This window comes from Neolamprologus brichardi, chromosome 19 (assembly GCF_056152115.1).
Source record: "Neolamprologus brichardi isolate AB-2024 chromosome 19, ASM5615211v1, whole genome shotgun sequence".
In the NCBI taxonomy this organism is placed as follows: Eukaryota; Metazoa; Chordata; class Actinopteri; order Cichliformes; family Cichlidae; genus Neolamprologus; species Neolamprologus brichardi.
In genome coordinates this window covers 16,314,952-16,337,570 of record NC_142122.1, presented here as the reverse complement: position 1 = coordinate 16,337,570, position 22,619 = coordinate 16,314,952, and the positions used below count along the sequence as shown (strand labels likewise).

At 38.8% G+C, this 22,619-nt stretch overlaps 2 protein-coding genes across 2 annotated transcripts; both read left to right on the top strand.

The window, feature by feature from the left end:
- The first annotated feature begins 5,013 nt into the window (after window positions 1–5,013).
- Window positions 5,014–6,231, top strand: cga (glycoprotein hormones, alpha polypeptide). Its single transcript, XM_006809770.3, has 4 exons — window positions 5,014–5,056; window positions 5,146–5,257; window positions 5,495–5,679; window positions 6,097–6,231. Exons 1-4 carry the CDS (start codon window positions 5,054–5,056, stop codon window positions 6,169–6,171), a joined length of 375 nt encoding a protein of 124 aa, XP_006809833.1. The 5' UTR covers window positions 5,014–5,053; the 3' UTR covers window positions 6,172–6,231.
- Window positions 6,232–7,903: 1,672 nt separating this feature from the next.
- Window positions 7,904–21,530, top strand: znf292a (zinc finger protein 292a). The gene is made up of 8 exons (XM_006809769.3): window positions 7,904–8,071; window positions 9,823–9,977; window positions 13,062–13,140; window positions 13,468–13,603; window positions 13,763–13,965; window positions 14,270–14,406; window positions 14,700–14,841; window positions 14,946–21,530. The coding sequence occupies exons 1-8, from the start codon at window positions 7,922–7,924 to the stop codon at window positions 21,096–21,098; spliced, it is 7,155 nt and encodes a 2,384-aa protein (XP_006809832.1). The 5' UTR covers window positions 7,904–7,921; the 3' UTR covers window positions 21,099–21,530.
- The last annotated feature ends 1,089 nt before the right edge of the window (window positions 21,531–22,619 follow it).

Here is a 22,619-nt window from a genome sequence, read left to right as displayed (position 1 = left end):
GTAGTCCTGCTAACACATAATTTACCATTATGATCTGATAGGCATTTATTTCAGTGTTGAGCTTTAATATAACTTAAGTAATTAACTGCTGACGCACAGAGCGTTTATGAGGCTGGAACACTTCAAGGTTGAAGAAATAAAAGTTTGTGGCTGCACAAAAAAAAAAGCATTTTCTGTCATGGGTTGTGAAGTGAAGGACCCAAATACAGAAATTAAGCCCAAAAATGTGTTTATTAGGTTGTAGTCAAGGCAAAGTCAAAGCCCACATTGGAACAAAGCGCAGAACTCAAAATCCACGAGAACTTACACGGATAATATAACAAAGTCTTGGACTATCTGTTCAGTAGGCCTACACCTTGGGGAAACAGCTCAGGGAATCAGACACAGTTGTAGGCAATTAAGACAAAGCAAGACACACACAAAAAAAACATACCGCCGATAATTACTAAGCACATCTCTGTTCAGAAAAGCGCAGTCTCGGGAACGGCAAAGATACTGCGCAAGACCCTCAAGCAAGGATAAAGACCGCCCGCAGGGACGAGAGAGGGGATACAGTCCTAAAAACCTATAGATAGGCTACCTTAACATTTTTGCAATATGCACAGTTTTTATTTCGCATACTGCAATCGATGTACCCCAGAGAAGTCAACAGGTTAGGTTTATGTCCACTTTGAATTTTTGGAATAGTAAAAAGCTTACTACTAATGCCCAAAACAGGTCACAAATGTAGTTTAAAGCATAATTCAAAAACTGTTGTTTCATAAGCTACACACAGAAAGAGCTCATCAATAAGTCAGACAAACAAAACTTTTTTTCTTGAATTTTTGCTTGAGCTATAAAAAAAAAGTATTTTGGCATTAAAAAATGTGTAGATGTCTAAAGCCAGCACCACAGAGCTGTAACATCCACCCAAAAACCAGTCATGGGAGAACTGGAGACTATTGCATATGACAGAAGTTTAAAGGTGGAGTACAACCAGAATAGGTCACAGATCCACAGCACAGGCCGAACTATAACAGCAACATAACATTTCTCTATAAAGATAAATATCTTAATGACTCCAAGCAATCTGATCAGTAGTAATTAATATGTAATTGATGTAGTGATAATTTTTATGTTATTGTTGTGATTTATATTTGTTAATATTTTTTTAGTAATACACATGCTCAGGCATATTCAAATAGACACAGGCACTATAGGGATATTTCTCATGCTGCCATGTGTCTCTTTTAATCTCCCTTCTGAGGAACTTAGCAAAATATCTGTTCCTTGCAGTTTTGTGAATCTCCTGTTCTAACACATCCCTAACCGACTGACTTCAGTAGATGCACAGTAGCATCAAAAGGGATCTTTATACCTAAAAGTGCAACTGAAAGTCCCCTACGAACATCAATTAACAGCACACAGAAAGAGGAATGTACATTTTTTGCCCCCCATCATTCTCACTCACAGGGGATCAGAAACATTTCTGTGTTGGATGCTATTGATGGATGCTCAATCATCCAGGTAAGGAAATCCCAGAAAGTTGATTCTGGAGTCTGAGGAATGAGAAATAATATTTGTTCTGATATTTCTTGCATGCTGGAGCTCATTTTCATGTTCTCATATATAAAATAAAGGAAAAATTTGAACTATTGAGTGGATCTGGAGGCTCTGTTATGCTGTGGTGGACATTTTTGCTGTAATGGTTTGTATCCACTTGTCCCCACAGTGGAAAGGTTCCCTAGAAATGATTCCAAACTTGATTTGAGTGATCACTTCTATCCTGTTATGAAGCATTTCAATTCTAATCAGAGTAATCTTTTCCAGGATGTCAATATCCCCATTCGAAAAAGCTAAATGATGTAAATTGTAGTCTTAACCCAATGAATTGAAAATGTAAGATTGTGCCACGACCACTGTGTCCAATCAGCTTTACTTCTTGTTATACAACACATTTTCCAGTCTGTGCTTGGTTAGTTCAAGATTTAATAGAAATTTGTTATCACTAAATATTGCAGTTACCTTGGTAACTAAGAATACATTGTATCTCTTCTACATCCTTATCAACAGTTGTTCTTTTGCCGCTCTACACTACCACAGCAGATTTTAAATCAAACAACAATGTTATAGCAGACTTCTGAACAAGGGGGTTTTGTTTATTAAATTTAGCATTAACTATATAGAAATGGTAGCCATTTTTATTCATCTTCTTCAATTTTTTTTAAAATTAACTGACAAGTTGTTTCATAGGCAAATCTATTCCCTTATTATTTCATGACAAACAAAGCCGACATAATAACTGGAGTTTATTCAAAGTGTTGAATTTTTACTTTATAGCTTCCATGTGAGATAAAAAAAAAAAAAGAAGAAAAAAATGATTTACATAGAAGACATCCACTGGCCAGTTTGACAACAACAAAGTCCTGAAAGACCATATGTCCTGAAAAACATACGTGCATGATGACAGAGTTATTTCAATGGTTGAGAAAAGCCGCTTCTTCTACATCATCAACATCTAACCAAATAAAGAGCATTCTCATGGCACATAACTATGTATACTACAACTTTTGATCCTTGTCCTCGTTTTGACAGTGGAATGAGATGATTGTGGACAAGGTAGTAGTTTGAGGCTTTCAGGTGAATCTGCAGAAATGTAACATAATACTTAAGTATAAAAAGCAGAAGACTGTGAAACAGATTAGTGAGAGAGATGAGTGTTTCTATCACTGACTGTTGTTTTCAGTGAACTTTCAGTTAAATCCCTTTAATATGCAGCACCCCTCCTCTGAACTGTCAGTTACTGTAAACATCTCATAACATCTCCACTTCCTTTGACATTCTTATTCAGCTCGGCTTCATTACACGAACTCACTCATCAGTGACGATTTGAAGCAGTTATTTTAGACACTGCTGCAAATAGCCAAATATGGTGTTATGTAAGAAACCCAGAAAAAAGCATGAAAGGGTAAAAAATAAATAAATAAATGAATAAAAGCAGTCAGCTCAAAGAAATGTAGTATTATTCTTTTTTATGGTTAAAATTAACAATTTCAATAAAAGGCCTTCTCAGATAGCAGCGCTAATGTGGCCATTATATTTTGATTTGATTGAAATTGGATTTTCCCAGCTACGCAAAGCAACAGCACACAGTCAAATACTTTTTAGCATAATTACTTTATTATGAATGTTAGATTTATAACGCAGTTCCATTTCATGCTACAACGACTGATCTGGCATATGGCAAAAAAAATAACCTCTTAACATTTCGGGTCACTGAACATCTTGTCTTCTACACTTAAGCCAAGGATTTATCACCAGCACAACCAAGGACACGAGGGATGGGTTCTTATGTAAACACACAACCAAAATCAAAAATACATTCATATTCATCCTTGACATTTTAGATGTTAGAGGTGGACACATGGATCCCCCCTAACAACCATCAAACACCAGCTTATTAATTCATAGCTTCTTTTATCTAAATTAATTGTAATCCTTTATTTAAAAAAAAAAAAAAAAAAAAAGTTTCTCTACTGAGAAACAGATGAAATCTTTTTAGGTTTATTTCTGTAATGCCTGTTTAAAAGTTCACAATAGGAAGTGAGTGAGTTTTACAGAGGAAGACGTGCATTATTTTTAGAACTGCTGAAAATGTACATGAAAATTGATCTCTGCCCGTGAAATAAGATGTACTGGAGTTAGTTTAACGCAGCATAAGGTGAAAAGAGGAAGACAAAAATGCTCGACTGAACTATTTCACATCTTACATCTCAGTTTTTACAGAAAGCCACAGTGTTAAAATGAGCCAAAGTGCTGTGAAAAAAGTATTTCCTGCTTTCTTTTTCTTTTTTCTTGTACTTATTTCTCACACTTATATGTTTCTGAACATCAAATACATTTTTACAAATCTGAATATTAGACAAAGATAACCTAAATACAAAATGCAGTCTTTAAAACATGATATCATCTATTAGGGTAAATGAATGGTCTTTGTCTATTGTCAACATTTCTTTGATGATCTTGTGAGTGTGAGGGGACAAAGAGTTTTTAACAGCTCTAAAAAAGGTATATACAGTATTGATGTAATGTTATAAGCTAACCAGATGCTTTCTTGTCAGTAATACAGAATCCAGTATGATTTTTTCATGTGAGATCATACTTGAAGAGATAGAATAAGTTCTAACTAGTGCCAAAGTATTAAATTAATGGCATCAAATAGGACTGATTTCTGCTAATAACACCCACTGTATGGACTGATAACATCTGACGCGGGTCTTAGTGATGACTGTTTGTGCAACCATTTTTGACTTAGTATTTTGGAGTTACATTTAGTGAGTCAAATAACTTTAAAATCTAGCAGTAAACAAGTACCCATAATGAGAGCACTTGATGCAAAATGAAAACCATCCTGTTTTACAGTTAAACATCTACACATGTGGATTTTTTATTTTTTTTTATCACCGCAAACAAAACCATTGACTCGTTCAATGTAAAAGCAAAATCGTGGCTTAAAGAAAGGTAAATCAGAGACCACCGGAGCAAATCTTTTGTTGTTCTCAACTGCTCTTCTTAGACGTTTGCATCTATTTGTGTTAGTCCCCGTGGATCCGAGAGCAGTTAAGAAAAGGCAGCAACATTTAGTTTGATGACATCACTTTAAAAAATTGTGTATTTCAGCATCGGCCCTTTTTACACAACTCAGAATTCTAAAATGTCACGAAAAACAGTTTTATGCACATTAGCCTTAAAAATGACCTTTGTCCACTAAACCGAAATGCCTAAGATAAATCTCTAATTAATTCCCCCCCTTTTGCTCACCCCTCAGTTACCTAGTAACAAAAATCCAGGGATTAAATGTAACCACCATCGTCAGAATGGAAGGATGATAATGAAGTATGTTTTGAGTTTCCACTGGGTCACAGAGATCATTGATAAGGTTGGTAAGCTTCACTTAATCCAGGAAATTGCTAGGAAAATGTGTGGGCTATATAATGGGATGGATTAGACTAGAAGTTCTCACTGCAAGTAAGTTCTGTGCAGAGGCACAGTGAAGGGGACACTTTCTCTCAACATGGTAATACTCTGTCTCTATACTTATGCTTTAACTTTATAGTTTTTTATTTTCATTTACCACTTTCTCTGTATTTGTTTCTATATTTTTAGATAATTGCTACAACCACAATGGGCTCACGGAAGTCACCTGGACTGTCCCTTCTGCTGTTGTCTTTTCTTCTTTACATAGCTGATTCCTATCCCAACATTGACTTATCAAACAGTAAGAATTGTTTATGATGTAAATACTATTTTAAGTTCATCCAGTGTTTTATAATTGGATTTGAAATTAAATGTAAATGATCTGAGTCTTATGAAAGTCACAATGTTCTGTTCTAAATTTCTTATCACAGAGATTGTGTTTTTAATCTCAGTGTTCAAATGCTGGCACAATATTGCGAACCGTGCAGTTTGGTTTTTTTTTTAGCAATGGTTCCCTTTTCTAAACCACCCTCTCTAGTGGGCTGTGAAGAATGCACGTTGAGAAAGAACAATCTTTTCTCAAGGGAACGTCCGGTTTACCAGTGCATGGGCTGCTGCTTCTCCAGGGCATACCCGACACCTCTCAGAGCCATGAAGACAATGAATATCCCAAAAAATATCACCTCAGAGGCGACGTGCTGCGTCGCAAGGCACAGCCACGAGGTAGAGGCACAAACACATGACAATGTCAGGCAGATATTTAACTTTTCTATGAATTTGTGACTTTTTAGCCTAATTTATGTTGGTGTCAGTAAGATTTTAGCAAAACAAATCTTGGAGTTGGATGCTATCGAATAGTTAGGATGTATATTACATGTAAGCACTTTTTCTGAGTGAATGATTGTGTTATTCATTTCTTTTTATTTTAGGGGATCTTATCTAACTTTTAAAGGGTTATTATTATTATTATTATTGGAAAGAAATGCACATAAGCTTCTCATATGGTTTTTTTTTATTTCAGTTTAAAACACTACTACAGACTATAGAGCAAAATAGCATGACAGAACGGTTTAGTGTTATGCCATTTTTGTGTTAATATTCACCCTTTTCCCCCTCCTTAATCATCTGTTCCTTTTGCAGATCCCGATAGCTGGCATTTCGGTGAGAAACCACACAGACTGCCATTGCAGCACCTGTTACTTTCATAAGATATGACAGAGGGGGATTGGGGACCATTCTGCATCCTTCGGCTTGGCAACATGTCTTTTAATACGCACACGCTTTACTCTGTTTTAAAATGCATGTGTTTGTGTTTCCAGAATATATTTCACAGTAATTCTGTGGCTGTGATGTTTCATTAACCTACTTTTTTTTTTTTTTTGCCTTATTTGTATTTGAAAAATTGTGGATTTGAAAAACGATTAAAATGTGCAACAAGAGCTTGGATTAAGGAATGAGTCTTATTTTTAAATCCATGCAGAATGATTTGTTACAAGGAGGTTTTCATGAGTGTTTCTTTGGAGAAAGGTGCATTCTTACGCAAACTGCACCTCACTAAAAAGTGAGAACTGGTTGAGACACTCTAATGTCAGTAAGTCGACAGAATAGAACATTTTCAGGAACTAACAAGCAAAATGTGCTTTAATGGCAAATAAATTATAGAAATATAGCTGAATTTTAAGTCAGCGTAGAAAAGATAGAAGTCATTAGAGTGATGATTTAACCACTTCAGTTTGATGACACTTGGATGAGCTCAGACACCTAATAAAGATGTCATTTTTAATACTAAACGTTCATTTAAAGAGAGCTATTAGGATGGGTGGTGATGTAGCGTAACTTCATCTTTAACGTTTGTTGAGAGAAATGAAAAACCTTTAATGTGATAGGTTTTCTAACATATCAACCTATCTGATATTTTTTTTTTCAAATGTTTTATGGCATTATGATAAAACACAAACATAATGAAAACACTTCATTCTTCGCTTAGGTTTACATGTTACAGTTACATCAGTGGTTTTCTTTTCTGGCTTGCCCCTCATCCCACACCCAACACCTTTTCACCAATAAAAAAAGAATTCATGCTGAATTTCCCAGAAATAAAAGTGTGTATCATCTGCTCAGTAGCATCAGAAATCTCTTTCTTCTTTATTTATTATAAAAGAAAAAAAACATACGCATCCACTTTAGCTTCTCTTCATCTTGCTCTCCTAGTTGGCCATGCCCCAGCTGAACTGGCATCAGCTTGATAACCACTGAGTAACATGTTTCATGCTGGTCCAGGTAACAAACTAGAGCACCGAGTCTGTTTGTTAATGTTAGAAAGGTTTATTCTGATGTGCTGCACTGAGCACGGGTGCAAGTAGAAGAGTTCAATTTGAATTCAAATGCTCATTTGGTGTAACATGAATTGTAGATTTATGAAATATACCCTGGTATCCTTTTTCCCTCGGGCTGCACAGATGTACCTGGAGTATTAATGTGATTTACCTCTAACATCTGGCCTGCTGGAGTGACTCTGAGCATGTGACACTGAATCAGGCCTTTTCCTGCAGCAGACCCAGGGACACATTCTCAGGATTCATACCTGGAAGATACATAAGGTTTGCGTGGGGACACTGGGAGCAGACTAAAGTCATTTTGCACACAGATTTGTGTTATTTTAGGAGATGGCTGGTTCACGCCTCGATGTCACAGCCTGCCTGCGGTATCTTTTTATGTCTTGTACCCTACTATGCAGAGTTGATGGTAACCCACATCAATCACTCTGAGGTTACCGCGTCAGCATATATGTGACCCACAGCTCGTGTGCACAGAGTGATTTTATGCGTAAGGTTGTGGATGCTTTGTTGACATCGGGGTTATGTTGAGCTTATAACAGTACACGCTCCCCTCCCCCTGCGTGCGCGTGCGTGTGCAAGTCTGTCAGCGTAACATCTGTGCGTACGCGGTCGTGATTGTTGTGAAGATGGCGGAGGGGGAGACAGAGAAGGAATATGATACACGGAAAGCTATCGAGGAGCTCCGAGAGCGGTTCCAAGCGTTGACCACAGCTTTGAAAGAAAGTTCTCAGCCCCCGTTGGAAGCCTCCTTGCATTTCTGCCAGGAGTTTTGCCAGGTTAGCTCGTTATCCTGCTGCTCATCCCGGGCTGCCTGCAGCCCCTCTGGTTTCCTGGCCGAGGATGCGCGTCTACGTTTGCTATAACAATGTAGCTAAGGGGTTAGCAGCCTAGCTAGCTCCCTGGCATTTCAAGATGGGGAAAAAACCTCCTCAGTGTTTTCCCCCAGTTTTACCAGTGATGTTCGTATGCGGCATGCACTTATTTGCAAAGTCTGACCATCCACGCGGCGAGAAGCCACGCCATCGCGTGCCCGCGCTGCATTAATTACACGTATTTTCCAGGCCAGATAGCTAATAGCAAATGAATGTTGCTAGCTGGTATGCAGGGTCCCCCTGTCTGTGCAGTGGTCATGCTGTGCAAAAACGGATAGCTGTGTTAGCGAGATTTTCCTGAGCGGTTGCATTCATGTGCACCGCTATTTATACTTGTTAAAGGTAATAAAAAAAACACAGTGTAAGCGCTGCAAGACTGCACCCATGCTTGTGGGGTTTTTAGCTTGGTGTGTATTTAGGTTACTTTTTGTGAAGCTGTTTTTTTTTTTTTTGTACGGAAAGGGCAGTGATTTTTTCCCCCAGTGTGCTAGCCCGGGCCTTTTGCACTAATTAATCCAGCTAACCACATCAGCGCATATGTTTATTACAACGCTGTTACCTGTGCCAGCACGAGATGTTCAACTGATGTCATTGTAAAAGCAACCGATTAGCCTGCAGCTGGCTGAGCAGTGATTTGAAGGAGAAAGTGTTCTAGTGGTCACCGACTCCAATATCCGTCTCATTAATTAGCCATGACCACATAGATGCACGTTATGCGATTTCTCCATTTCCCTGCGATACAACGTAGATTATTTTCATGGCACCAAATTGGTGTGAGATTTTAAATTTGCCCCAGTGCATCTCTAACCGGCTCTGAAGAATTCATTCAACTTAAAAGTTATGTGAGAGGGGAAAAAAAGGGAGAGTCTGGGACTGTGTGCTGTGCTGAATTCACTTTTAGTCGGGGCAGGAATGTATTTAAAAGCGTGTAGCTGCAGGGATCATACACTCACTGAGCATGATAAGCGTTTTTATGCGAGCGGTGTGTTAAAGAAATAAAGTTTTATGGATTAAATTTAGGTTTTAGATTTGCTGAGTTGTATAAAAAGGATAAAAAAAAAAATACCTTTTTTTGCACACACTAGATTATTTTTAATGGCTTAGGATACTACTCCTTAACTTAATTGTGTAATAAGTATGTCATGGCATTAAACATAACATTTAATATTTATTGTCCTGATGGCATGCCTTTTTGTCTTATTAAAGGTTGCTGTCTCTTAAATGTAAGCGATAATCACAAATCTGAAGCTTAATTTACACTGATAGCAGCAAGTTTTACATCATTGAAAGCAGTTCCCGTAAAGAGGAATGAGCAAATTTTGTCTCAGCGTTCTTACTGGGTTCCCAACATATTTCTTTACCAGTAAAGCCACATTTCTCTGTCTTTTTCATCTTTATTAGATAGTCTTTCAGTGAAGAGGAGACACAAAAGCAGGAAGTTAAAAAATGATACTGTGGTTATTATATCCATCACCCCGAGAGTTTCAGATTGACATAAAAATGTAGAAAAGCGGCAAATCTTTAAAGTCAAGAAGCCTAAAGCAGATAATATTCAACAACTTTTTGACTATTTGTGCACAGAAGCTAAAATTTAACACTTGTAAGTTGTCATTCGATGCCCTATTTTAACTGAAGTCTTTGTTTTCTTTTCTAAGGTCTTGGTGGAACATGCCAGTCGTTGGAAAACGGATGAAGATCCACTGCCCTTGCTGGAGGTTTACACCGTGGCCATCCTCTGCTTTGCTAAGGCTGCCTCCTGTCTCTCCTCCGAATGTGAAAACGTGCCACTCCTACTTGAAAAGTTGTCACTGTGAGTAGAAAATGAATTCAGTGTCAGTGCAAATGTGTGATAGATATTAATAACATAAACACAAGAGTGCATTAAGTCCAAAGATTAAAGTGGTGATGAGTAGTTCTAGTTCTACTGGTTTGTTTTAAGAGAGAATTTAATCCCTTTGGGCATTTGGAAAGAGGAATAATATGTGACAGTAAAAATAAACAAAACACACCCAAATCTCAGAGGAAACTTACATGAAAAGTTTTCAAATACTCTATAAACAGTCTACAGGAGCCACTTAGCTATTTGCAGGGTGTGCTCTTATAAAAACAAAGTCCTTGAGGCTGTAATGCAGAGTGGAAGTGGAGGGGATCTCTCAGGGAGCCACAGATTTGGGATGATTTACAGAGGAGGATGCAGCATGTACGCAAAATGAAGTCAGAGACAATAGTTATCAACACCAAGAATTGACATTAGTTCTTACTCATAAGATGTATTTGAATAATCCAGAACACGTCATTATGCCTCTGGAGTGAACAGACGTACCGATGTGTCGAAATCACGCTGCCGATTTACGATGATCAAGCAGCAAGACAAAGCCTCCGTTTCAACTTGTGTCTAAAGTTTGGATTTCAAACTATACACCAGTTTTTAATCCTAACAGTACAGCTTTACAGGATTTTATTGACAGTCTGATGCATATAAGTCCCACACCATAAAAATAGATCGAAGCCAGCAAAATAACCATGCCTATGTCGTCTATGTTGTGAACAAATCTTACTATGAGTAACACAGAAGCTTTTTAGATATTCTATGATGTGGTAATGATACCATTAAAGTACGTAAAATAATAAATACAAAAGAAAAGATATTCTGAAGCACATTTAGTGTTATATTTTCATCATCTCAATAGCTATTTGGGATATAGGCCTGCAATGGCTGTTGCAGGCAAGCAGCAAAGGGTTGAGGTTAGGGCATATCGTGACTTAGACCTCGATTTTGCTCACAGCTAAACTCAACTGCACTGATGAATTTGCACAGGGATCAGGACATTCAGCAGTATATTATAAAGGCCTATTGCCACCTTTCTTGTAATTGTAAATGCTTTTTGACCACAAAGTGGGCGGCCACTAACTCACTTGACAGTGACCCGATTAGTCATGTTTCTCAAGTAATGATCAGTGCCTAATTATTGGTAATAGGCAGTTGTGGGATGTGCATTTTACCTGTGTGGAAAGGTGCAGAAAAAAGTATTCCATTCATAGGATGGTTGGATATACTGATGTTTTATCATGCATTCACTGAATCTGTCTTGGTCCTACCTTATTTTAGGTGAATTAGTATATAATTCACCTTAAAGTGATCTCCAACTACTCTCACAATAAGAGATAATACATTTTGGTTTCTCTAAACAACAATGATTTCATAATTACCCTTCCAACAAACCCAAAAGTGACCTGACACCAGTGTTTCCAAGTGGCCTGTCAAATAAGATGGGATAATATTGTATGACAGCAGGAAACATCTAGAGAACTGAAATGTTAGCAAATGAAAACAAACACTGGTATCAGAATGGAAATATATCAATATTGGACCATATATTATGCCCATAAAGGACATTACAAAAATGCATTTCACTATTGTCTCTAATAATGAAAAAAATAGTTTGAGTTGATGATATGGAGCTAAACAAAAAAAATGAACTGCAGCAAATGTTTTAAAACTCAATATACACATCCGTGAGTCAAATGAGTTTATATAAATTGTGCCGCAATTTAACTCTTTAAGACCTACCATAGAACCAAATCCGCCAGAGCTTATCTTTACATGTTTACATGCTGTAGTGCCATTTTTGGGAGCATTTCAAGTTGCTATACATCAATACAACCATTATAGCCCAAATTGTAATAATATGTATGCATTAAGTACATAGTAACTACATAAATTTAAAAAAGTGCAATAAACTACAACAAAAATGAAAATCGTTTTTGTTTGTTTTTTTTTACATATATTTCTAGTTAGAGAAATTTAAGAGGTTTATCCCTCAAAACTGTAAATACAAAAAAGTTCCAGAAAATAGTTTCCAACAACAGGAAATTTATTTTGAGTGTCTTCATAGTTTTATTTTTGAGATACACCCATTTTTATATACTGCAGCAAAAATAAATATTATAATCCAAATGTGCAAAAACAAACCAGCATGTGCATCAAAATAAACTATTTCCAGCAGTGCAATTTGAGTTCTAAGCATCCCAGAAACTATTCAGAAAAGCATAGAGTCAAACATGACTTTTAAAAACACCAGCATAGGCTTATAAGGCCCCAAAGGTAAAAAAAAAAGAAAAAAAGAAAAAGAACCCTACATTTTCCACAAAAATTATGTCGCTTCCGGTTTCAGGCAAGTAATGGTGGACATGCGATAGTTCGTGCTGAGAGTCTATTCCAATGTAGGAAGTGTTTTGAACAGCTAATCGGATCGGCAAAGCGTGTTTCTGGAATATTATGTTTTTGATGCTGCAAGTGCTTTTTATGCAATTTTTGCAAAGCTATATGTGGAAGGAAACCATGACCTAGGGCAAGCTGATGGCATAAGATGTAAGTACAACGCCTCCGGTTTCATATGCAAAAAAAAAATCAGCCAGATTAATTTGCATTCTGTCGCTGATTTTGTATCACGCATGATGCAGTAGGGAAGTAAAATAACAAAAATAACACCACGCGTGCACACACAGACATATCTTCTAGATGTTAAGCAGAGCATTGCACTCTCTACCCATCTTATATGCTCTTTCCAGAGCTACTTCTCATCTGGTCACCGTCTTTGCACTCCAAGGTTTAAATACAACTACCACAGGAACTCCTTTGTTCCTTTATTTGCAACATTTTGTTAATATGAACAACATGAGTGTATGAATGATATTAATATGTTTCTTTGGACAAGCAGCTGTGCAGTAAAATTAAAAATGTTCCTCAGCTTTATATTTGCAAAATGCCAAACTGACTTTACACTCACACCCTGCAAAAAGCTATTCTTGTATGGTTATCCCCATTTTACGGATTGTGTGCACATCCTTGACCTAAATCTGGCTTTAACAAATTGCTGTGTTGGATTCACAGGAGCTGTGCAGAGCTGCTGCTCTTATTGCCCCAGCATGTCCCTGGTGCCTTATGGGAGGAGTTCCAGTCCTCCATGAAGGTCAGTATCTGCAGAGCTACTTGTAGATACTTCTCTTATCATTTTTTCTTATCGTTTCAGTGATAAGCAATGAGAAGTTACTTAGTTATTAGAAAACATTTGGTTTAGCTTACATATAGGATATGTAAAATGATATGTGGTAAAATACTGCACTGAGGATTTATTCTGTGTAAAGAATATATATATATCACTTCAATAATTGACTATCGTAACATCGCCATAGCAAATATTTCAGGCATGAGTGAAATGAAAAATGAAATTTTAAAGCACGACTGATTGAAGTTTTAGCAACGTAATCATTACATAGTTGTGTGTCTTCTGTTACAGTTGGCACACGGCCTTTTGCAAGAAAGTGGGAGCACACAGCTCTGCCTGCTCTCAGTACTGGCACAGCAGGACGGCGTCTGGGCCAACACCACATTAAGCAGCATCCTGTCCAATCAAATTCCTCAAACTGAGCAAGGTTAGTCTTCTTTTTTTGATGTCTAGGTTTGCCAACGCACCGCACTGACTTTTACAGCTGTAATTCTAGGAAATAACTCTCGCTGTGTATAATAGTAAACTTTCTGACTGAATTCTCTCTCATGACCAGTTTCTCAACTTTCTTCTTTCTCCTCCTCAGTCCATGAATTTCTTGAGCTCGAAGGTCCCACGCTTCTCAACATGCGGATAAAACATCTTATCAAAGTGGACAGTATTAATAAAGCAGCTGTCCTTGCAAAGATGTGCTCAGAGTATCCGGGATATGAAGGAAAAGGGAACTTCAAACAGACCTATTTGCTTTGCATTTGTATGACAAAAAGTCAGGAACAGCTAATGGAAGAGGTATGAAAACATTATTTTAAAATAAACTATTTTACTTGATTAAAAATAATATTTCAGCAGGGTTGGTGGTCACTTAAATGTTTTAGAGCCCTCGTAATATGGTATTATTATTAAAACCACATTTGTTGTTAGATGCTTTTTTGAAACGGACAAACGGACTGTGCCTTTCTTAAACTGTACTGAAGTTGAATCGATCAAATTGACCCTTTGTTTGATTAGAAGTTTCCTGATATCTGAAATTGACTGATACTGCAACTGGATTTCATTTGAACTGATTTTTTATTTGATCTGTTTTCTCTAATAGATTGCATCAATAGACTGTAAGGATGCCCTTGAAATGATCTGCAACCTGGAGTCTGAGGGAGATGAGAAAGGAGCTCTCTGCATGTGTACTTCTTTTCTCAAAAGACAGCTTCTCCAAGGAGATGTTTACTGTGCCTGGTAAGAGTTGCTATATGTTTCAGACATTTGCAAAGAACAAAAGAGTTGCACAGTCATGGAACACCAGTAGGCTAAACATGCATGCTTTATATCGTAAGTGCAATTCTCTTTATTGTTAATCATTATTATAGATGCAGCTTATAGATTGGCCAAATGTGAATAAATGAAGGATGCTATAAAGTATAAATTCAACGCATTGGTTCCATCAGTGCAGACGCAGCCTAATTTGTGTAAAAGTTTACATACTCTTTCAGTTCAAAACCTTGAACAGTTCCGTTTGTGAACTTTTTCAGGGAACTGACTTTGTTCTGGAGTAAACTGCTCATGCGATTAGAGTCGTCTGCTGATTCCTTTCTGAGCCGCAGCAAAGAGATGGCTCTTCTCTGCAGAAGTGTCTGTCACATTCTGTTTCTCATCAAAGTAATCCAAAACGAGGTAAGGAAAATAGTCTATGCGTTTACCGTTAATGCAAGAACAGACATAGACATATAAGGCTTTAAAATAAAATCGTTGGCCTTTATGTTTTTCTATTTTCATAGGTTGGGGAGGTGGGGCTTCCAGTGTGCGTAGAAATGTGCATTCAAGCTCTGAAAATGACCTCCAGTGACCATAAAGATAGCAAGTCTACCATCTGCAAGACTATTTCCTGCCTCTTGCCAACTGATCTAGAAGTTAAGCGTGCATGCCAGCTCACAGAGTTCCTACTCCAGCCTACGGTTGACTCATATTATGCTGTGGAATCACTGTACAATGAACCTGACCAAAAATCTGAGGAGGACGGGAGTCTACCAGTGCCCAATTCTTTACGCTGCGAGTTACTGCTGGCCTTGAAGACACAGTGGCCTTTTGATCCGGAGTTCTGGGACTGGAAAACATTGAAACGCAACTGCTTGGCACTGATGGGCGAGGAGGCAGCTATTGTCTCTTCTATTGACACACTCAATGACACAGATGAACAAGAGGTGGAAAGTGCACTTGGCAAACTCCCTGAATACAAAGACCTGGAGGATTTCCTGCTAACCACTACAAATGAACTCAATGAAATCACAGATGAAAGAGAAAAAAATAGAGAGGCTAAAAAACTGCGGGAGCAGGGCTTTGTGTCTGCCCGATTCAGAAATTGGCGAGCTTACATGCAGTATTGTGTTTTGTGTGACAAGGAGTTCTTAGGTCACAGAATTGTTCGTCACGCTCAGAAGCATTTCAAAGACGGAATGTATCTTTGTCCAATATGCGCTGACAGTTTTGAAACTAGGGAGATTTTAGAACCACACGTAGCAACACATGTAAAGCAGTCTTGCAAAGAGAGATTAGCTGCAATGAAAGCTGCAAGAAAAGTAACCAAACCACCTCAGTCCCCTAAAAGTCCATCAAAAATTTCAAAAGTTGCTGCCAAGACAAACACTAGTCCTGTTAAAATTGAATCTCAAATTGGACAACAGCTGGGACCCCCTGTTAAGATAGAACAAACTACATCTGACACACAGATAAGCCAAGACTGTTTCTGCCCTGTGAAAAACTGCACTAAAGCTTTCAAGTTTTTCCGTAACCTCATGGCTCATGTCAGATCTCACAAGAACGACGAAGAGGCCATGAGGTTTTTAGAAATACAAAAGCAGAAAGTGGTTTGCCAGTACTGCAGGAGGCAGTTTGTTAATGTCAGACACCTCAATGATCACCTGCAGATGCACTGTGGCACCCGACCATATATCTGCATACAGCTGAATTGCAAGGCCAGCTTTAATTCGAATTCAGAGCTCCTCATGCATAGAAAAATACACCCAGAATTTAAGGCCCAGTGCATGTTTCCAAACTGTGGCGAAGTTTTCAGCGAGGCCTACCTGCTGTATGATCATGAGGCTCAGCATTACCTTACCTACACCTGCCAAACGGACAACTGTGGTAAAATCTTCTACTCACAGTCTCAGTTCTTGTCCCACCAAGAGAATCACAACAATGATGCAACGAACAGTTTTAACATCGCAAATCAGCTCCCCCCATCCGATGCAAAAGTGCAGCCACCACCACCACAAGAGAGCACCCCAACCCAACAAGACACATGTTCTGCTGCTGTATGCTTTGAAGGGATTAATACAGATATACATATGAAGGAAGCATCAGATGCCAGTGCATCACCATGCACATCACCAGCCCCCGGTCCCCTGAAAGTGAAACACTCAGTCGAAAATATGCTGAATTCAATTGGACATCCTGAGATAAAAGAACCAGAGAAATGCTACACTCCACTGACCAATCCCACTCCAGCACCAGTTGATGCCACTCAACCACCACAAGCTCCACATGCCCACCAAAATGTGGCTGTGCAAGGTACTGTTCCTCCAGTGTATCCTGTCCCAAGTAATACAGATCCTTTGCCAGGTCAACAGGAAGTAGCTGTCAGTGGGACTAATAATGTACCAGGCAATGAGTTTCAGAAAGCAACTCCACAAATAATTTCTCCTGCTCAAATCAAGACAGAAATTCCTTGTTCGCTTCAAGGATATCCTACTAGCACACCTGCAGCTACTGCTGGAAGTGAAGAGAACCTGCATTGCTGCCCATTTAATGATTGCACAAGGGCATACAGTACAAACAAAAGTTTGTCTAGGCATGTGAAGAAGCAACACCCTGAGATATTCGAAGATTGGAAATTGGCGAAAAAATATAACAAAGTGGCCAAAATTACTGCAAAAAAGACACCCAGTGGACCAGTGTCACAAAGTCAACCTCAGAACCCAGGTGCCAAGCCTCCAAACCAGCCAGGAATACTATGCAACAAACCTGGGATGCAGCAGATGGATTACCTAATGGGATGCTCAAGCTCTCCCGCCCAGTGTTACCCTGGATCGATGGAGCCTGTGCCTATCACTCCAATGATAAACCCCACAGTGTACTCATCCTGGGGAAGCCCAAACAATTCCAGTGGAATGATGCAGTCAGACATGTCTCAGTCTTGGTCTTCACCTCCTATGAATAATTGCTATCCAGATGCCTTTAACATGAACGAGTACCCACCCCGCAACTATCCTCACTGGCAAGCAGACCCCTATCAAGCCACATCGTCTCTCCCATCTGATAGAGATCACTCAGTAGCAGCTATGCACGCTCCCACTATGTCAAACGCTCCTTCAGATTCAAGTTTAATGTCTCAGTATGTGTCCAGTTCTCTGATGCTTGACAATGGAGGCCAAATGCATAACGGAGGACATCAGTATGGACTCATGCATCCTGAGGGTACAGGGGACAATGTAGATGTGAGAAAAAGCAGTGCAAGTATGACAGGACAGCTGGATAATGGAAACAGTATCTCAACTATTGACAGCCTCCCTGACGGAAGCTACCACACACCATATGCTCAGAGTGAAAACTCTTGTCTCACTCAATGCTCATCAGTTGATATTCCAATGAAATGTTTAACCCCAGAGGCTCCAGCGCCAATAAAATCTACAAGTGAAATAACTGAACCGGAGAGTATGGCACCTCAAGGTTATGATCAGATAGACAACTCTGTGGATGGCATGCTCAGCCCACACAACATGATTCACACTGATTTCCCTTACGAGGAGGACTGTGCCAATGCCGACTGTGAGACAAACCCCTCAGATGAAAAGGCAAGTGACCCAGATGTGCAGAAAGGAAAACGCAGCAGGCTGAGCAAGCGTACCAAATGGCCCGCAATCATCAAGGATGGCAAGGTCATCTGCAGGAGATGTTTTAGAGAGTTTACAAGCACCAAATCTCTTGGTGGTCACCTGTCTAAACGCTCACAGTGCAGACCTTTAGATGAAATCGACCTGACAGCTGATCTCCCGACATCATTTCTTGATTTCCTCAATGACCCTCATGTCCCTGACACTAATGGAGCAATATATAACATGCCAAATGGTGACTTCTCACAGGAATCTTGTAGCTTGACCACTTTGACCTCGTCCGTGGTGTTGAAACAGGAGCCCCAGAATACAAATATCATGGACTATCCAAACTCCTTCTCAGTTTCCACTGAAATCCAGCAAGAGAAGGCAGTAGATTTGGCTAATCCAGCTCTTGATGTACCTTATCAGGAGGATCACCTGATGGAAATGTCACATGCCTTTCAAAGGTTGGATTTGATCGAGGCTGCTCAACAGAAGATGCGGAGTGCAATGTCCACAGAGCAAAGTGTTAGTCATTGTGATCCAGCCCCTGTTATTGAAAAAAACAAAACACTGAGTAAAAGTGACGACAAGCCCACTGAAAAGATACCTAAACCTTTCAAATGTGACCAGGAGGATTGTGAGTACTCGTTCATGACAAAGGAAGCATTATTCAAACACTTGAGTAAAATGCATGATTATACTAATGAGATGATAGATGAACTAAAAAGAACGCCATCCAAACTGTCACCATATCCTTGTCAGATCTGTCCAAAAACATTTACAAGGACGACAGGGTTGAGAATTCACTATGAAAAAGTCCATCGCTTGTCAAAGGCAGAAATGCAGAAGCTTAGAATTAGTGCTAGAAATAGACGTGCATTTAGACTTAACAAAGCTGATGCAGTTATTAAACGTCCAAACACCGATGTCAGTAGTGGCCAGATAGCAAAGTCTGCACCTGTAACTCCTGCTATAAAACAGGAACCACTTGATGTTGCAATTGCACCTCAACAAGACGCTGACAACAATCTAGACGTTCCTCAGGTCACTCCAGAAGACGTGTCAAAGCAAAGCGTGACCTCTGAGGTATTGACTGTTACACGACTACCATCACCTCAAAACTACTTGACTGACAGGCCGTTTGAGGAAGTGGCACAACCTGCTCCTGAAAAAGCTCCAGAGGAACCTAAAGTGGCTGTTATTAACAACAGTCCAGAAATGACACTGAAATCCAGTTTGAAAGAGAAGCTCAGTCCTGTTGGCAAAGCAAAAATGCCACAAGGAAAATTAGCCGTGAGCCCGAGCAAAGTGAAACAGCTAAAGTCTCCTCCTTCATCTCCTTCATCGTCTCCAGAAAAACCCAGCAGCTCCAAAAGCACACCAACAAAGGAGGAGAAAAAGGAGAAACTTCAGAAGAGGTTAAGCCTCAAAATGTTTGACGCAGACAATGCCTACAGTCCGTACAGACCTTATCGCTGTGTTCATGAGGGATGCACTGCAGCATTCACCATCCAGCACAATTTGATACTCCATTACAAGGCCATGCATCAGGCATCCCTGCCCCCTAACAAAACTGAAGGTGAAACTGAAGCTGAAAAGACTAGCGTTAACACCGGACAGGAGAGCGATCAGACCATAGAAAAAGATAATGAAGTCAGGTGTCAAGTGAAAAATTGCTCAAGGGTGTTCATGGGAATCACACGGCTGGTGCAACATTACCTCTTACTACACAAGTTCACCCGTGACAAAGCCACCGCCATGATGGCCAGTATGAGCATAGGAACTTTTAACTGTGACCGGCCAGAGTGTGCTCTCCCCTTCAGCTCTGTGGAAAAGTACATTGAGCACATTAAGAATTACCACAAGGAAATCGCCATTTCTGAGAGCGGCTCGGTTGATCCAACTTTCCGGTGCGAGTACGATGGATGTGACCGAGTGTACACTACAAAGTCAAACCTGCTCCGTCACCTCATCAAAAAACACGACTATATTTATGACCCCAAAATAAGTGATGGAAGAAGGACTAAATCGGTAGGGCTCTTCCCAGGGGTTAGCAATGGGAAAGAGAACGTAGAAAGCAAATTCAGAATGAAAAAGAAAAACACTAAAAAGAAAGATGGAAAGTCCATTGAACACTGGACTAGTTTTGGAAAGCCTACACTAAAATCTCATGAAGAAGCATCTGCCATGTGCACCAAGAAGTCCTCGCTGCAGTACCCATGCATGATCATAGGTTGCGATGCAGTGGAGTCTGCTGAAAGAAATATATTTAAGCATTACACCACACATGGCCTCACAGAGAGATACATTGAAGATCAGAGGAGCCAGTTCATTTTCTGCAAAAAATACTCACGCGCCAGATGCAAAGATGCAAACAAAGCAGAGGGCACGTCAGCTTCATCTTCTGAGGACATGGAGCCAGAAGAAGTTGAAAAGCCCAGTGACCAGAAAATTGATGAATCGGTAGAAAAAATAGTCCAAGAGGACAGCAAGCTGTCCAACGACGATAGTGCAGAATCTCAAGCTTCCACTGGGACAGAAGGAGGAATTAAAAGAGGCCGTCCCAGAAAACCTGCACATCCCACACCAGCTTGTCCGGAGAGGATACAAACCCTTAGGAACCGCACAACTGTTAACAGTTCAAGAGAGAACTCAAATCCTGGTACCCCTGCAGCCCAAGAACAACGTGATGACGGGGTTATGTCAGCGTCTTTCAAGCCGTTAGGACTTGAGGACTCCTTTCTTAAGTTCTTGGAAACCTCAGAGTCGACCAACTCTTCCAAACGCAAATTAAATGATAAATCTAGTGCTGAACTGCCTTCCAAAAGACAACACACTAACAAACAGAAATCTGCAACCAAAAGTAAAGCAGCTGATGAATTGAAAGGTTGTGAGAGTCTTGTAGACTTCAGAAACCCCCTCAATCTCCAATCAGTGAGTAATGTTAAGATAGTCATGGATAAAACATTATCAGATGGCGCTGATCTTTTGCTAAAGCAGCTACAAGACATGCGGCCCATAGTCATAATAAAAAAATGGATTTATAGCGGATCATAACCCGATATTTTTTGTTTTCAGCTCAGTCTTACTCAGGATTTGAGAAGTTATGCTGCAGAATGGTTTGTTAATGCATCAAATTTCCAACTGTTAACAGTCATGGTCACACTTAATGAAAAAAAAGGCCTATTTTGTACCTAATGAAATAACGTCTCGGATGATTTTAAGTATGTATGTTAGTTATAATAACCAGGTAATCTATAGGGCATAGATTTTAGAAACATGTTTGTATTTATGCTTAGTACTGAAGATGTTTTTTTTTTTCTTTTGCTAAATGGAGACTTTTAAAGAAAACTGTTTTTATATATCCCTATGGGATTTCAAGTTCTGTTTGTATTTATTTCATCCTTTTACAACACTAGTAGACCTATCTGTAATATTTACATGTCTTCCACAAAGTGTTCAATAAAATGTTACTGGTTCTTTTTATAACATACTGACTGCACACTTAATTGTTCTAACTTATATAGTTTACAGTAGCTTCGTTTACGCACAATCCCAGCTGTGAAATGATGTACATGATTTGGTTTTAAATGAGATATGGAAACTTGGAATATGGTGGGACAAGGTTGTTGTTAGTAACTGAATAGATGTGGAAACTTTTCATATTTGTGGATGGAAAGCTTCCCAAAGGAGCCTGGAAAATGTACAGTTTTTAAAACTTTTTCCATGAAGGGAATGTCAGCAATCTACACAATTAAAGTTGTAGACCTAATGTCAGTTTAAAACACCTTAAATTGGGCATACTGACATGAAAATTATTAATAGTATAAATAAATCAGTGCATTAAAACATACTTACATATTAAACATATTAAAACATATTATGGAAGCTTGTTTCTTTCTCTCAGTTTTTCCCCCATTCGGACTTCAAAATTCCAACTTGCTCAGAAACTCCAAATTTTGAAACTATATGATGAAAATTGACTTAGCCTGCTTTTTTTCTTCTTTTTTAATTGCAGAAATAAGCCTCCATAGTTTATGGAAAAGTACTTTTAACATTAACAAAAATATATATTGAGCTTATTTCTACAATTAAACATATTGTTCACTTAGGGGTTTTGTGCATACATTTTTGGCTTGTTTTTACATATTTTATGTAAAACTTTAATTTATTGCGACATATTTCCTCCACACAATACACAATGGGAATTAACTCAGCTACATATATATATATATATATATATATATATATATATATATATATATATATATATATATATATATATTTGAAGAAGTAGGCAGATATGCACTGATTTGAGACTTTAATGGCTTTTATAGAGTTTTATGATGGTTATTGCGTCATTATTTTAAGAGTTGCCAGCTGTAACGCAAAATGGACCTGAAGGACTAACGGGACACCGGAGATGCTTTTGGGGAACGTTCAAGATCAGCAATGTTAGAAAGCGTTCACAGCAGTGATCTAACGGGAAAAAAAACGTTCGTTCCTTCTTTTAAATTATTTATCTGGTGTATTTTATGTTAGTTTAGAAAAGTGGGTTGTGGTTGGATAACTTAAAAC